At 32.2% G+C, this 17,236-nt stretch overlaps 2 protein-coding genes and 1 non-coding gene across 3 annotated transcripts; 1 reads left to right on the forward strand and 2 right to left on the reverse strand.

Moving 5' to 3' along the window:
* Positions 1-776: 776 nt before the first annotated feature.
* LOC11446331 (cytochrome P450 704C1) lies at positions 777-6,484 on the reverse strand. Its single transcript, XM_003627624.4, has 5 exons — positions 5,792-6,484; positions 4,294-4,578; positions 3,837-4,178; positions 1,294-1,494; positions 777-1,187 (listed from the first exon to the last, which is right to left on the reverse strand). The coding sequence occupies exons 1-5, from the start codon at positions 6,314-6,316 to the stop codon at positions 1,005-1,007; spliced, it is 1,536 nt and encodes a 511-aa protein (XP_003627672.1). The 5' UTR covers positions 6,317-6,484; the 3' UTR covers positions 777-1,004.
* A 1,577-nt stretch (positions 6,485-8,061) lies between these two features.
* Positions 8,062-12,204, reverse strand: LOC11443951 (cytochrome P450 704C1). Its single transcript, XM_003627625.4, has 5 exons — positions 11,587-12,204; positions 10,466-10,750; positions 8,991-9,332; positions 8,624-8,824; positions 8,062-8,529 (listed from the first exon to the last, which is right to left on the reverse strand). The coding sequence occupies exons 1-5, from the start codon at positions 12,106-12,108 to the stop codon at positions 8,347-8,349; spliced, it is 1,533 nt and encodes a 510-aa protein (XP_003627673.1). The 5' UTR covers positions 12,109-12,204; the 3' UTR covers positions 8,062-8,346.
* Positions 12,205-15,305: 3,101 nt separating this feature from the next.
* On the forward strand, positions 15,306-15,387 carry TRNAS-AGA (transfer RNA serine (anticodon AGA)). The gene has a single exon. It is a non-coding gene; the product is annotated as a tRNA-Ser (tRNA).
* Positions 15,388-17,236: the final 1,849 nt, after the last annotated feature.

A 17,236-nucleotide genomic window follows, 5' to 3' on the forward strand; every position in this document is an offset into this window, starting at 1 on the left:
AAGGGACCAAAACGAGACTAAAAAAAAACTTAAAATCCTCAAACAATCTTTTTTTTAGTTAAGGGAACAAAGCGATACCAATTAAATAGTTAAGAAACTAAAAGAGCATTTAAGTCTAAAAAAAAAAGATATTGATCCTACAAGATCGCCCAAAACACTATGGATAAGCCTATAGCTTTCCGATAGAACATTTGTTTGCAAGAAAATAAAATAAATCATTTATCACAAGAGCATAGCTCAATTTGTAGGAATATTGCGATTTGCAGAAGCTGAAGTTCGAACATCGGATTCCCCATTTAATTTTTTAAGGAATGAGTTTGTAGTCTCTAGACTACTTGAAAAAAAATAAGTTAGAATTTTTGTGATATATAAGTGATGTGATAATGTAGCATTGCCACGAGCATTTTCAAAGAAAAAGAGTCACTCAAAATAGACGAAAAAATGTAACATTCGTTATTTGAAAATGAATATATCATAAAAATGATCTCTGGCTTTGTAAGACACTCAAATGTTAGTCATTTATTCTTTTGTCAATGTCTATTACTATGGCACGTCTAGTGTGTTTTTTAACGAGTTTGTTAAGTGTATTGTTGACAACTAAGTAAAAAAAATTCTTACTTTATAACACACTCTCAATTTGGTATCTTAGATCATGAATATTTCAATTTAGTAGCCAACTTTATAAAATGTTCCTCAAATTTATTCTTCTATAAATGTCTGTTACTAAACATGGTAGATGGTGATGTGTCTATTAAGGTTATTGTTAGTGGTCCCAATCAAAGAAAGAATAAAGCAAAACAGTTAAGTTGCAAAGTTTACTAAACAGGTCTATTTACACAGCATAACATAAATTACCTACCAAGATATTAACATAGTAGAGTTAATGATCCATATAGATACAACATATGATTATGTAACGAACATCAAGATTTATAACACTAAAAATGCTCTGCATAGTGGTTTGATCTGCTTCACATATATGTCACCTCACTCATGCATGAGTCTTATGACCTTGGAATTGCATGGAGAGGGAGGCCCTTGTCCAAGTGAAGGGTAAACATTACCTTATAAGTCACATTTTGTGTTCCATTTGCCAATTTAAATTTGAAGAAATTAAGAACACACATTGCAACTATTTTCATTTGTCTGTATGCAAAGTCCTTCCCTAAGCACATACGAGGTCCAGCCTACAAAGAAACACGAAAACTTACGTACCATAATATATCATTAAAGAACGAAATTAATTCTTTATCGAGAAAGAAAAATTTAAAGGAAAATAAATGTACAAATTACATGAAATGCTACAAATTTGAATGGTGATTCGGGTTGGAAAATTCCGTCTGTAATCCATCTTTCAGGACGAAATTCTTCGGCGTCTTCCCCCCAAATGGAAGACATTCGACCCATAGCATAGGCCATGTAGTTCACTGCGTCTCCCTTTTGCAGTTTGTGGCCATCAGGAAGAATATCAGGTGCATCCGCAGTTCTTCCATCCTTGAAAAATAGTATCATACCAAAGACACAAGAATGTCAACAAAATCTAGCAGAGATTACAATGACATGAAAGGATAGGTGAGAATCGCAGATTGGTGACTTATAAGTCAGAGATCATGTCAATGCATCAAAGTCGGAATCTCTTGACTTATAAGTCTCACTTTTTAGGTGAGTTTCTCGTACATAAAACTCCTAACACTGCATCACCGATCGAGAGCCATTGTCATTAATGGCTTTCATTCCATGACATTTACTCGATGATATTTCACTCAGCTTTATCTGGTGAGATCCTTACATGGTAAAAAAAAAACTCAATTTGTGTCTAGCCCTTTTTGAGAAGTCTACTCTCTCAAAGAAAGGGCAAATGTTAAGGAGTATAAGACCAAAGAGAGGGTCTATCCCAAAAAAACTAATCTATTATGTGTGAGAATCCTTTAATTTATAAGTCTAACTTCTTAGGTGAAATTTCTCATATCCTATCATATGATCATAGCAGCACTTGATGACAGTCAGTTATTCACTATTTTTAGAGTTTTTTTTAATTAAGTTTTAAGTCTATTTTTATTAGTTTAGTATTTAATTTAGAGTTATTTTCAATAAGTTGTCGTTTTAATTCATCGAGTGAAATAGTGTAGTATTATTATATTTAATAGTCAAATGTTCAAAGAAAGAAAACTTGATTATGAATTGAAATTATTGTGCCACTTGGCTTTGTACTATGGGATGGTGTGAATAAGAAAATGAGAGAATGACATTGACATTTGTTGGGCCAAGGAAGTGTCTATAATTTTTGATCCGTAACCAAAGAAAAGAAACCAATTATCTTTGCTACAAAAGGAGGCGCTACACTACCAGAAAAAGATTTATTTCACGTTTTGGTGATATCACGGTTTGGCCGAAAGAGGACGCTTTGGGAAAGAACAGGAGCTGCACAGGAACAAATGGGGCATCAAGTCTAGAAGAGGAATCATTAGCAAAACATATTTGTTTGTAATTTCTTCTCTTTTCATGTTGCTTAAATATATTATCCGCTAAATTTCATTCTGGTTGAGACTTAGATGAACCTGATGTAATCCTATGGGAACCCTGATTTATTGAACTCCTTTGAATATCAATGAAAGTCTAGTTTTAATTGATGTTTAATGCTTTTGTATGTTTATCATCGACTACTATCCCTAGCTTTATGAATATGCAAATTGATCTTAGAGATTGAATGATCACTAACTCCTGGCCTTTTAACTCTGACCTAGGTAATAAGTTTAAGCTAAGTAATCAAGCTAGAGATAGATCATTATTAGATTATGACATAGGGATTTACGTTCTGTTAAAACCTCCCACGGTTTCAAATTCACTTAAGACATTAAGGGGTTGTCACTTGCGGGGAGAATTCTAGGCCAAGAGATTGGGTAGAATTACTTTGTTAATCTTTCATTGAACTAGATAATCATTGCTTAAATTAGGAGTGCAAATTACATAGGATAACTTCGGAGGATTCGAAGGTCTTAACCATACTTCTCTCTAATTTTCTAAAACTAATCTTTTATTGTTTTTTTATTATCACTTTTATGTTACACAAACCAATTCAACTCCATAGGCCACCATTGAATTTAATACATCCTTTATTTTAACGTTTTTGCCGAGTAGAAATTGAAATAGTCCCTGTGAATACGAACTATAAATTTTATTACTTCGATATATTTTTAGTACACTTGCTAAAAGTTTATCAACACCCTAATTAAAAAATTTGTCAAGCAATGAAAAAATAACATATGAAGCATGGACTTCGACACCGACACTGATGCAGACACGTCGGCACCGCTAATGTAAAAAAAAATAGGACAGCGACACCACTATCATATATTAATTTATTTATAAAATATCTAAATTGAGAATCAAAATACATACATATGCATCTAACTCAAGCAATTTATTTCATTAAAAAAAGTTCCATAACAATATTTGATCGATTTTTATTTATTCATCTACTATTGAAAAATTAAAAAATGTTTTAATCAACTTTAATGTCCATAACCTCTTGTTGATCAACATTTCTCACACATCTTTAACTCTTGAATCTACTGTGTGTGGAAGCAGAGACAAAAAAAATCAAACATTTGTTTGAATTGTCCGACACGCTTCATATAAGTGTTATATAGGTGTCGCACACCGGTCTAAGGAGTGTCACAGTAAAGAAGAAAATATCTTATTTAGGATACTTATCCGACTCGTGTCGTACGAGTGTCATATGAGTGTCGGACACCGCGACACGCCTAATTCTAGAGTGTCTGTGCTTCATAGAAAATAACTCAAGATGGTTGAGAAAATTTATAGAAGGTACATACCACAGGGACAACAGGGTACAATCTTAAGGTCTCTGTGAGTGCTGCATGAAGATAATGCATTTTATCAAGTATTGAGTCTGTTAGATTGGTAGCAAACTCATCTATGTTGCTGAGTTCACTTTCATGGAAACAAGTAACATCTCTTATTTCTTGCACAATCTTGTCCTCCACAATAGGGTTCTTGCATAACATGTAGAAGAACCATGAAAGAGTATTTGCAGTGGTGTCTTTGCCAGCTATCATAAAGTTGAGAATTATATCCCTCAAATATTTATCAGTTATAGTTGTTTGGCCCTTCTTGCTTTCCATCAAAAACCTTGATAGTATGTCTTCTTTAACATTCTGATAAACAAATAAACCATTCTTATCATTATTTGTGTACAAATTTACAATATAATGTTTATTCAAATGAAAAATAAACGATATTGAGGGGAATAGAAGGAATTGATCAACTCACAGAGTCTTGCTGAAGTGCCAATTGTTCCTTTTTGGTATTTATAACTCCATTGACAAAATCATCAATCAATTTAACATTGTGTTTAAGCTTAGCCTCACCACCAATGTTAAGAAATCTCTTAAGATTCCAAATTGGATCAACATAGCGCCAATAAATTAAAGCATTTGATTCATCAAATGCTTTCATGAATTCAGTTCCCTCTTTGCTTGATCCTTCTAAGCAATTCAATTCTGTTCCAAATCCAACTTTGAATATGGAATCCAATGCACATCTCATTTGTAAGTCCTAAGAATAGAAGAAAATTGTATATACATCATGCTTTGTATTGTAAGATTATATTATTATATGATATGATATAACATTTTTTTAGAGATAAAAGCCGTAACTAGAGCCGTAAAAAATGGACCGGGCTAATGGGCCGGTCTATTAGCCCATATTTTGGGTCAGGCCGGGCCTAAAAAGCTAGCCCAAGAATGCACTCGGGCTTTTTTGGTCCATCCAAAAATGGGGGTCGGACCAGGCTGGTCCATCGGCCTTTGGGTCGGCCCATTATCGATATTTCATTTGATTTTTGTTAAAAAAACAGTATACTTTTTAAAAATTATCGACTAATTTAAAATTTATTAATAAAAAAATATTTTAATAAATATGAATGAATTTAGCTTAAAGTTTATAAATTATTAATTTGATTTAGTTGAAGGAATAATCTAGAGTTTAATTATTATTCAACGTTGATGTAAAATTATTTACATTTTTACGTTCATCCAATCATATTATAGCAAAAAAATAGTGGTGCATAACTAATACATAAAAAAAGAGTGAATAAATTTAAAAAAGTAAAACATTAACGGGTCTGGCCGGCTGGCCCATGGCCCACACGAGCTTGACCGAGCTGACTCATGGCCCACATGGGCTGGGCCGGGCTCTAGAATTTGCGGCCCAATTATAAATTGGTTGGGTTGGGCTGACCCATTTATATAGTAGGGCCAACCAAGCCGGACCATCCCATTTGACACCTCTAACCTTAACTGGGAAATATAATTATCATTATAACGCACAAATTTGACATCAATTTCGATGGTTAACCTATTTTAAATATGTTGTTAATTACACTCAATGGAAGTTAAGGAATATAATAAGGTGTTGCAATTCATAATCATTCACCGAAACAATGTTAATCATTGCAAACTTCACCACGTTCGCTTTTGATTATCCTTTTTGGAGATAAAATCTCTTATGTTGTTTACAGATTGTCTTGTAATGTCTATTTTGTTTTTGATTTATGGTTGTTTTAGTCTTACTGTGTTGTAATTAACTCTTTTCAACTCCCTTCGGCACACCTTATGTTTGAGGGACTGATTGTCTCTTTAATATATTTCTTTTAGTTTCTTAAAAAAAAAACAAATTATAAAGATAGAATTAAAAAAGAATATTACAAAGGATAAACAGGAAATGATATATAAAACACTATTACCTCAATAAATAATTAACTACTTACTTGCATATCAAAGACAAGACCCTCGTGATAAAATACTGATATAACTCTGACCAACTTGGCAGCATTCTTTCTAAACACAGAACAACTAAAATCTCTAAGAACTCTTGTGGAGAATTCATAGCTTGCAACTTTCCTCTGCTGTCTCCACTTGTCACCATCAACGGCAAAAATCCCCTCACCAAAAAGATCTGTCATAACATCTTGACTATACTTACCTCTAGAATATTTATCAAAATTGGTTTTCAATACATGTTCAATATTTCTCACATCTATTGTGTACAACTGATCACTTTGATTTGGTGCAAGAAGTCTATAAGTTGGATGAATTTTGGCCATTTGAGCTTGGTAATCATAGAGTTTGTTGAAGTAGAAAAGATGGTTGAACACTGTGCCTTTAACAGGTGCATATTTTGGGTCCCCTATTGATTTTCCTTTGAAGATTGTCATCAAGATGAAACATATGGCTAGGAAAATTGCTAGAAGAGAGAAGGCTATGAGAGTCAAAATGGTGTACAAAACATCCATTTTTTTTTTTTGTGTGCTTTTTGTTTAGAGTGTATGAATTATGATCTTAAACAAAGTTACTTGTAACAATGCTCCAAGGAAAGTTTGGACCATCCATGATTTAAACAAAATGAGCTCTATTAATTAAACATTGTTGAAGTAATTTTTCCACAAGATGACCTCTTTAATCTTGGGTAATGTTACACAAGCGCTTGGGTAATGGATGACCTCTTTAATCTTCTATAAATATATAATTAGCTATGATGTGATATAATAATTTTATAAATTATTTTCTTTTTTATCCATTTTTTATAAATTATTTTCTAAAATAGAGATTATTGGTAAACTGTGGTATACTTTTAATATTTACTCCTATGTCACATAATAAGTATTATGTTTGAATATTTTACACAAATCAAGAAATTGCTAAATAAAAAAAATATGATTTTACCCAATTATTCTTATTATAGTTAGGAAAATGCTAACTTGTGTTCTAAGTGCACGTATTAATTAATAAAGTAGAGGATAATAACTTGAGACTGATGCATGTGATTGTTGGAGAATTGTTTAATATGAAACCGGATATGAACAGTTATTTGAAAATTTTCTTTCTAGGTTTGATGGACAGTTATTGTTTGATTTAGTTGCTTTGAAGGTGAAGTTGAAATTTCTGGGTTTTTGGTTTTTTAGAATTCGTCAAACACAGTTTCTTCGTCAAACACTGTTGCTTTGAATGCTAATAATAATGTTACTTAATATTTTAATGAAGGGGACGTAGTACGTAGGAGTAATTTTGCTTATTATTTAACTATTATGGTGGATATTAGTGTAGTTTTTCCTTATTGTTTTAGCCATTTTTTAAATTTCCTATGGGATATTATATAATTGACAGGTTCAGTATATATGGACTGGGAACATTTCAAAGGTCAAATCTGTTATATAAAATCACCTCTTATTTTTTCAAAAAAATAAAATAAAAGTCATCTCTTATACTCCTTTCAGTGGCGTAAATATTAAGGAATTAGTGTAATTAACTTGTTCAGCAAGTAAAGTTTTACTATAATTCATTTGATTAATCTAATACTCCTTCGATCTTTTTTTATTGGATCATGTTAACAAGTGTCCCGGGACACTAGTTAAGCAACTAAAAATGGAAAGAAAATGCAAAATTAGCATTGAATACAACACTTTTACAACAAAATATTTTCTTTTATAATTTCTTAACTAGTGTCACGGGGACACTAGTTGACATTTCCCTTTTTTATAAGACTACTTAACAAAAATGTTTTGTCTCTACATATAAAATTATTTACAAATTTTTAGATGTATTTATTACTCTTTTTTAAAATACACTCCTCATTAATATTAGGCTTAAATGTGTGTTTAGTCCATGCACTTTCATCCAATTTTGGCATTAGTCCTTACGCTTTTTTTTTGTTTGGCATTGGTCCCTGCATTTTGTAAAACTTTTGGTTTTAGTCCTTTTGTTAACTCTTACTTTAAAAAAAAAAAAAACAAAATTAACGGTGTGCCATGTGGGCCAATCATGACACGCCACGTGACACACTAAAAGACAATTATTTTTAATTAATTTTTTTAAATTATTTTATTAGATATTTAAAATAAAAAAACAAAAAGAAGATGAGAAAAGAAAGAAATGGCTTGCTGCGATTCTCACTTTCATTCACAATCTTATAACAAAGTTCAAATGGGAAGTTATGCTTCCTGATGAGGAAGTATATGGTGCTTTGATACCTATACCAATATAGGGAATTCCTATCTGTCTTCATCACTAAATCTGATATTTATGGATGGTGGTCGGAATCAATACAAACATTTATGTTACCATATATATCCGTGTAATTCATAAAATGTCCATAGGAAATGATCCATATAGCTAAATCATATGTTATCATTGACCTTTATTTTTCTTTAAAATGGAAGACCTATAACATCATCTTATAACTTTAATGAACACCAAAAACTACAACACTAGAAATCCTCTGCATAGTTATTTTATTTGCTTCAGATGTCACCTCACTAATGAGTCATCATGACCTTGGAATTGCATGGAGAGGGAGGCCCTTGTCCAAGTGAAGGGTAAACATGACCTTATAAGTCACATTTTGTGTTCCATTTGCCAATTTAAATTTGAAGAAATTAAGAACACACATTGCAACTATTTTCATTTGTCTGTATGCAAAGTCCTTCCCTAAGCACATACGTGGTCCAGCCTGCATTGAAACATGGAAACTTACACACTATAATGTGTCATAAAAGAGTCTTATCAAGCATTAAAATTTGAAGGAACATAAATGTACAAATTACATGGAATGCTACGAATTTGAATGGTGATTCGGGCTGGAAAATTCCGTTGTTAATCCATCTTTCTGGACGAAATTCATTGGCGTCTTCCCCCCATATGGAAGACATTCGACCCATAGCATAGGCCAAGTAGTTCACTCCGTCTCCCTTTTCCAGTTTGTGTCCATCAGGAAGAATATCAGGTGCATCTGCAGTTCTTCCATCCTTGAAAAATGATATCATACCAATCACACAAGAATGTCAACAAAATCTAGCAGAGATTACAATGACATGAAAGAATCAAATCGTAAGCACCCTAATATAAAAATTCTGTCAAGCAAGGAAAAAATAACTTAAGATGGTTTCGAAGAAATTGGTAGAAGGTACATACAATAGGAACAACAGGATACAATCTCAATGTCTCTGTGAGTGCTGCATGAAGATAATGCATTTTATCAAGTATTACATCCGTTAAATTGCCAGCAAATTCATCTATGTTGTTGAGTTCACTTTCATGGCTACAAGTAACATCTTTTATTTCTTGCACAATCTTGTCCTCTACAAGAGGGTTCTTGCATAGCATATAGAAGAACCATGAAAGAGTGTTTGCAGTGGTATCTTTGCCAGCTATCATAAAGTTGAGAATTATATCCCTCAAATATTTATCAGTTATAGTTGTTTGGCCATTCTTGCTTTCCATCAAAAACCTTGATAGTATGTCTTCTTTAACATTCTGAAAAACAAATCATTCTTATCCTTAATTGTAGAAAATGTTAAAACAAGAAATAAAAGTAAGGGTTAAGACCAAATGAATGAATAGATGAATACAAAAATTTAATACAAATCAAAAAATTCAACTGCTATATTAGTTCAAGCATCGGTCTAGCGTCATTTAAAGTTGATATTCCGAAATTGAAACCACTTTTTTAAGTTAAGTAGTTCATAAAACTATTCAAACAAATGCATGTTTGAACTATTTAAGTCACCGTGCAGTTCTTGCTCGCCGTTTGATAACGACGGTGTTGCTGATTATATGGTGGTGACGCTGGCCATCTGTGTAACATATGGTTGGTGGTTGTTTCTTGCCTCTGATCTCTGGTTATTTCCAGATCTGCTGAGATCTGAAGCTTTCAAGGCTTTTGGGTTGCTGCCACCGCGCCATTAGTTCTATTGCTCAAAAGACTAGTCGCATCATGATGAATCCTCTGGTTGTGGATTCTTGGCTTGGTCAGAGTTTGCTGTGCTCGAAAGGGCTTTGATGCTTGTTGTGTTTATTGCAGAGGGTTGTTGTTCCATGAATGCGTCCGTGTTGGCGGTCGGCTCATACACCATTCCATTGTGATCTTCAATCCATCTAGATCATTTTTTGATTGAATTCGGATAGTTTCAAAGCCCGCATCAGTCTACCTGTTTGATGTTGGACAGTTTAGCTCGAAAGAAACATTAGGCTTGTTGATGTTTCACGGAGTTGTTGGTTCTTGGACTAATTCCGTATTGACGGTTGGTCCATACACCGAATTTTAGACATCCACCGATGTTGTTTTCATTTTATCGTATCACCTACTTGAGTTGACCTACACTTTGTTTGGATTTACTAAGTTAGGTTTATGTCCCCGAGTTTCTTTTTATTTCTTTTTTCCTTTTTTTAATAATATATATGTGCATTGACATTTTATGTCATTGTGCTCTTCGCTTATAAGAAAACTATTTAAGTCATCTTTCCTAAAAAAATATGAAATCTAAATAGATACTAATCAAGCCTTATTTCTACCTTTTATACAAAGTTACAATATAATGTTTATTGAAATGTAAAAAGTAAAGAAACTGCTGAGGAAGAAATTGAAGGAAGGAATTTGATCAACTCACAGAATCTTGCTGAAGTTCCAATTGTGACTTTTTGGTATTTATAACTCCATTGACAAAATCATCAATCAATTTAACATTGTGTTTAAGCTTAGCCTCACCACCAATGTTAAGAAACCTCTTAAGACTCCAAATTGGATCAACATAACGCAAATAAATTAAAGCATTTGATTCATCAAAGGCTTTCATGAATTCAGTTCCCTCTTTGCTTGATCCTTCTAAGCAATTCAATTCTGTTCCAAATCCAACTTTAAATATGGAGTCCAATGCACATCTCATTTGTAAGTCCTAACAAAAGAAGATTGTTTATACATCATGCTTTGAATTGTAAGATTATATAATTATATGATGATATGATATAAGGTTAGTTTACTTTAATCTATATCTATACTTTTTGGTTAATTTTTCTTCATTATGAGACTGAAATGTGTAATATAGCCTTAATTGAGTTGATGATACATTCAAACAAAATATAATTTAAAGTAAAGCTTAAATATGTTTTTGGGACATCTTTTGTACGGATTTTTTTTTAAATAAATCCTTTGTAGGGATTGAAAGCCTTAACCGTGAGTCCATGTGAGATTAACTCAGTTGGTAGGGACAATGCATAATATATGCAAGGGCCGGGGTTCGAACCTCAGACACCCCACTTCTCCACATTTAAAATGTGTGAGCTCCAGTCATTATGCTACTTGACAAAAAAAAATATCATATATATTTGAACACCTGAATCATTGAATATATGCATATTTGTGGTTAATCGTGTTGAGTGGATGGTTAATAACCTATGACACTTTGTTATATTCATTAATCAATCACCTTTCAACACTCTCCTAAATACTCACTTCATTATTGGTTTAAATCAAGATGGGTCTCACACATTGGAAATGGGTTCCCTTAAAATCGTGGGACATACACTAGTTTCATCTAATAAAAGAGCAAGTGTTAAAGAGAGTGCTGAAAAGAGAGTATCCCTAACATTACTCTTAGCCACATATATTTCATGTAAAAATTTGATGTCAAATATGTATGCAACAAACAATACTCTAAATTAAAGGCTCCTCAACAATAACTTCAAGAAAAAAAAATTAATATTCCTCATGAAAATATAAATAACTACTCACTTGCATATCAAAAACAAGACCCTCATGATAAAATTCTGATATAACTCTGACCAACTTGGCAGCATTCTTTCTAAACACAGAGCAACTAAAATCTCTAAGAACTCTTGTGGAGAATTCATAGCTAGCAACCTTCCTCTGCTGCTTCCACTTGTTACCATCAACAACAAAAATCCCCTCACCAAAAAGATCTGTCATAATATCTTGACTATACTTACCTCTAGAATATTTATCAAAGTTTGTTTTCAATACATGTTCAATATTTCTCACATCTATTGTGTACAACTCACTATGATTTGGTGCAAGAAGTCTATAAGTTGGATGAATTTTGGCCAATTGAGCATGGTAATCATAGAGTTTCTTGAAGTAGAAAAGTTGGTTGAACACTGTGCCTTTAACAGGTGTATACTTTGAGTCCCCTATTGATTTTCCTTTGAAGATTGTCATCATGATGAAACATATAGCTAGGAAAATTGCTAGAGAAGAGAAGGCTATGAGAGTCAACATGGTATACAAAACATCCATTTTTTTTCTTGTATGTTTATGTTTAGAAGGTATGAATTGTGATCATAAACAAAAGTGACTTGTAAGTTATATGACAATAGCATGCTCCAAGGAAAGTTTGAACTATCCATGGTTTAGACAAATTGACAGCTATTAATTAACTATATGATGTGATTTAATAATTTTATAAGTTTTTTTTTTGTCAGATAGCCTAGTGACTAGAATTCACCTTTTTTTTAAGGTGAATAAATTGGGTGTCCGGGGTTTGAACACCGACCCATGCATATAACAATGCATTTCCTGCCAATTGATAAATTATGGCGTCTTTTAATATGAGAAATGATATTTGAACAACCATTTTTGGACAACTTTTTTGACAACTTTCTATCTCATACTCACATTTTATATTTTTGCTTTCTCTCTCTATTGCTTTGCTTTTTGTGTCAATACCTCTTTTTCTTTGTAAATTTATGGTTGTTATAAAAGTTGTCACCTAAATGGTTGTTCAAATAACACAACTCTTTTAATATTCCCTCCATATGTCACATAATAACCGTTACATTATTTGACTATTTTTACATAAATCAAGAAAAGTTGTTAAATAAAAGAAGTAATGATGATTTTACTCAATTATCCTTATTAATTATTGATGTATTTTTTTGACTAATACCTTAAATTCGTCCTTGAATTTTGAAAAATCGGCCAATTTCATCCCTGAATTTTGCGAAATATCAAATTAGTCCCTGAATTTATAAAATTTCAATCAAATTAGTCCCTCCGTTAAGTTGGTCTGTTAACGGAGGTGACGTGTAACGTTAACCTCTGACAAAGCTTACCACGTCAGATGCCACGCAAGCAGGGACCAAACTGATTGATTTACACAAAATTTCCAAGGACCAAATTGATGGATTTTCAGAAAATTGGCAACGACTATTTCTCTTCTTTGTGAGTAACGACTCTTTCTCCTCTTCCTCATTAAGGGCTATTTCTTCCCCAAATATATAAATTTGGAACCCTAATGTTATAATTCCTTACATAAAGTTCAAAATTCCCAAAATTTCTTCCATGAATTGATGTCAAATTTCTTCCCCAATTCAAAAAACTTAGAACCCTGATTTTTTTGATTAAATTCGAAATTCATAAATCAAGTGGTCTGCCTTGTAGATTCGGTGTTCAGAATTGATGGGTGGTGTGCGAATGGGCAAAAACAACTACAACAACCGGTATTCATCTTCAAGCTCTATGTACAATGATGATGTGAGAGAGCTTCAATGTTGGTGTCCTAGAATTTGTGTTGTAAGAACAGCAAACACTGTCAATAACCCAGGAAGGCCTTTCTATGCTTGCCTTTTGCATAAGGTTTGTTTAACAATGGTTATTTGATGTATGAATGTTTTGTTTAAATTATACTGATTTTGCCTTTTGCCTTGCATATCCATCATTTCGATTCTCAAATTAGTGAAAATACCATCAAATAGGTCCTTGAATTTTCACAACAGATATCACTGTGATCCTTGGTGCATACATTTGCTGAACAAAGTAAAAAGTAAAAGACAGACACTTTGATTATAAAAAGACACACATTTGCCTACCATCATAAGTCATATATTTGATGTTCAAAAGTCACTACATAGCCAAAAAAAATAACATTACATAGTCATCAAGTCATTAAATCATTTGATGTTCTTAAGTGATTACATATCCAAAAGAGCATAAACTAAACAAGTCCAAAAAACATTAATTAAACTAGTCCAAAAGCATAATTTAAACAAGTATCAATGCTTTGGAAATCCTGGAGTTGGGATAAACTCCATGTATTGGCGTTGAGTAGAAGCGGATTTTGGATTTGGAACTCTAATAACTCCAGGAGCAGGACCCCTCAGTGGTGTTTGTTTATGCATGTCATTTGAAATCGCTGGTCCTCTCATGCCATATCTCATTGTACTCATTCTCTACAAATAAAATCAATCATATCAGCCCTTAAATTATAACAAAATCCATCAAATTAGTCCTCAAATTATGCTAGTAAGTCGCAAATTGATCCATATTTTAGAGGGGTATAATTGAAAACACAGGAAAAATTATACTGAAAAGTTAAGTCTCGAATTTTTACCATTTCCATCAATTTAGTCCTTGTACACGTGGCTGCCTTGTTGACACGTGTACAAGACAACACAGCATGCAAGGGACACGTCATCACCACTAACGAAGCTTTTGGACGGAGGGACCATTTTGATGGACGTCTGTAAAATTCAGGGACTAATTTGATATTTCGCAAAATTCAGGGACGTATTTAGCCGATTTTTTAAAATTCAAGGACGAATTTGAGTTATTAGTCGTATTTTTTTATCATAAGTACAAAGTTGAGGGTAATAACTTGAGATTGATGCATGATCTTGTTGAAGAATTGTTTAAATGAAACCGGATATAATCAGTTATTTGAAGATCTTCTTTGTAGATTTGATGGAGATTGAGTTGCTTTGAAGGTGAAGATGAAATTTCTGGGTTTTTAAATAGTTTTAAAACTCGTCAAACAATATTTCTTCGTCAAACACTGTTGCTTTGAATGCTAACTTGTTACTTAAAATTTAATGAAGGGAACGTATGAGTAGTTTTGCTTATTATATTTTGAATATAATTTGGTGGATGTTAGTGTAATTTTTCCTTTTTGTTTTAGACTTTTAGCCATTTTTCAAATTTCCTATATAATAAAATCATTTAGTCTTCTAATTGTCTGTATTATTCTATGGATGCCCCTTTTATATAATAGAAGTAATTATTATGCTGTAGGAAAAATAATACTCCCTTCATTTTAAAATAAGTGTCGTTTTAGTCAAAAAAAATGATTTCAAAATGAATGTCATTTTACATTTTCAATGCAACTTTAATTTTTTCTTCCAACTCTATCCTTAATAAATACTCCAACTTTTCTCTCTCACACAATTTTTAATGCAAATTTAAATTTGTCTTTTTCTTATAAAATAAGGTTATTTTAGTAAAATTACTATGACATTTGAATATTTTATTTCATTCCTTAATTTGTGTGCAATTGGCTAGAGTGACATTCTTAATTGTTAGTCCTAGGGAGTAGAAGAAAAGTGAGGGATGGCTGGATGCCAAGTTGAAAGCGGCCGTTTTTATTTTTTCAACAGTTTTCTCGATACAAAATATTCGGATAAACAAAACATAAAATTAGTAAAATAAAATCTTGCAACAATGTGGATGTGCCGGAGTGGTTATCGGGCATGACTAGAAATCATGTGGGCTTTGCCCGCGCAAGTTCGAATCCTGCCGTCCACGCTTTTTGATGAAATTTTCATCTGCAAATTCTTTTGTAAATCCTTATTCGATATTATGGAATGTTTAAGGATAGTAAGTTTTATGTTTTTATTAAAATAATATATACGTAAAAAAATCCGTTAAATATTTGTACCGCGTTCATTGTAGATTTTATTTGGTTATATATGAAAAACAAATTTATGTGAGTTTTATTGTTTTTGGTAAACAATAAGACTAGTTTTAAAATGTTACTCGTAGGATCAAACTGGAAATCCTATGAGATGTTGTGCAGTCTTTTTTCCAAAAAAAATGTTTGAATGTTCATCATATGAGATGAGTCTTTTATGAACAAGAAGAAAACCGTTTTATGATGAGGATAATTGTCTTTCGACATAAATCAAAAGTAAGGTTTGAAGTTTAAAGTAAAAAACACTTTGAACTTAAGGGCAAAGAAACTTAAAGAAAAATAAATTGCATTGCATTGAATTAAAGATGGTTCATCAAATCTTTACATATATTTTGTGACTCTTTTTTCTTTACGTTGATCTTTACCGGTGTTTTTGATAAACAATAAGGGCTGATTTTGGTTATTACAAGTAGCATCAAACCAGAAATCCTAGGACATGTTGTGCAAAGGTTTTAAGAAAATAAGGAGTGTGCGTTCATCAAATTCATAGGTTGCTTTATGAACAAGAAGAGACCGTATGGCGTTTTTCGACAAAAAAAGGTTTAAAATAAAAGAAAATGGAGTAAATGCAAGATAAAGGCTAAAAGTTAAAAACGCAGAAACTTAAAGAAAAGATAAATTGCATTGCATTAAAAATAAAGGTGGTTCAACAAATCATATACATATATTTTGTATAACTCTTTTCTCTCTCGCCGGTACTTCGAGTGTTGTAGAATTTCTATAAGTGATTTGCGACCTATTTTCCCTATGGAAAACTACTATTTTTACATAGCAAAATAACTGGAAAAAGCCTAAGGCCCGTTTGGATTGGCTTATTTTGAGCTTATGTGGGCTTATCTACTCCCATATGCCTTTTTAAAGGTGTTTGGGTAAATAAATAAAAATAGCTTATCATAGTTTAATAAGCTGCTTATGCCATATTTTAATAAGCCTAAATTTTCAGCTTACCCTCCGGCTTAACAAGGAGCTTATGAGTTTATGTAACCTCCTTCGATTCTCTCTGGATCCACTTTTTCAAAACATATATTTTAATTTTTTTGTTTTTGTTTTTAGAAACAAACATATATTTTAATTATAATGTTAGTTATCTTTGGCGTGCATGAGTAACAAAATTGTTATATACTTATCTTACCAAAGTAACACACATAACTAAGATTTTTTTTTTTTAAGGAAGATTTTTATTATTTTTTTGTTACGTAATAAAATGAAACTAAATAAATAAAACAAACTTAACTTGTCTTTTTTTGGTAACAAACTGTACACTATTATCTTTGATTTTTGTGGTTCGATTCTTTGATTTTTTTGTTAAATTAAAAATATTTAAAATTTCGATAATTGCTTATGTAATGTGAGATCCAAACACTTCAATTTATGTAAGTACTTTTTAGTGTACATATCCAAACATAAATAGCTTATTAAGTATAAGAGCTTATGACGTAAGCTCTAATGTTATAAGCCCTAATGTCATAAGCATCTATATAAGTTGTTTATCCAAACATGGCCTAATTCCCCAATCAGCACTTCTTCCATTTGGACAACCGCTTGTCTCCCACGTTTTCATTGAGGAATCCGCTTCTCTTTGAAATTCAAAATCTTCATGCCTCAACAGTAACTGCTTGGCTTCGACGGTCTTGTATTCCTGACTCACGTCTTGTCAAACTCTAGAACTTTTAGACCCTTTCA

This window comes from Medicago truncatula, chromosome 8 (assembly GCF_003473485.1).
Source record: "Medicago truncatula cultivar Jemalong A17 chromosome 8, MtrunA17r5.0-ANR, whole genome shotgun sequence".
Lineage (NCBI taxonomy): Eukaryota > Viridiplantae > Streptophyta > Magnoliopsida > Fabales > Fabaceae > Medicago > Medicago truncatula.

Bases quoted from the DNA above. Each gene is read 5' to 3' on its own strand.
- LOC11446331 (XM_003627624.4), bottom strand. From the start codon at position 6,316: ATGGATGTTTTGTACACCATTTTGACTCTCATAGCCTTCTCTCTTCTA. The intron at 4,179-4,293 runs GTGAGTTGATCA...TTTGTTTATCAG, and splicing joins TGGCACTTCAGCAAGACTCT to AATGTTAAAGAAGACATACT. The intron at 1,188-1,293 runs GTAATTTGTACA...GTTTCTTTGTAG, and splicing joins TCAAATTTGTAGCATTTCAT to GCTGGACCTCGTATGTGCTT.
- LOC11443951 (XM_003627625.4), bottom strand. From the start codon at position 12,108: ATGGATGTTTTGTATACCATGTTGACTCTCATAGCCTTCTCTTCTCTA. The intron at 9,333-10,465 runs GTGAGTTGATCA...TTTGTTTTTCAG, and splicing joins TGGAACTTCAGCAAGATTCT to AATGTTAAAGAAGACATACT. The intron at 8,530-8,623 runs GTAATTTGTACA...GTTTCAATGCAG, and splicing joins TCAAATTCGTAGCATTCCAT to GCTGGACCACGTATGTGCTT.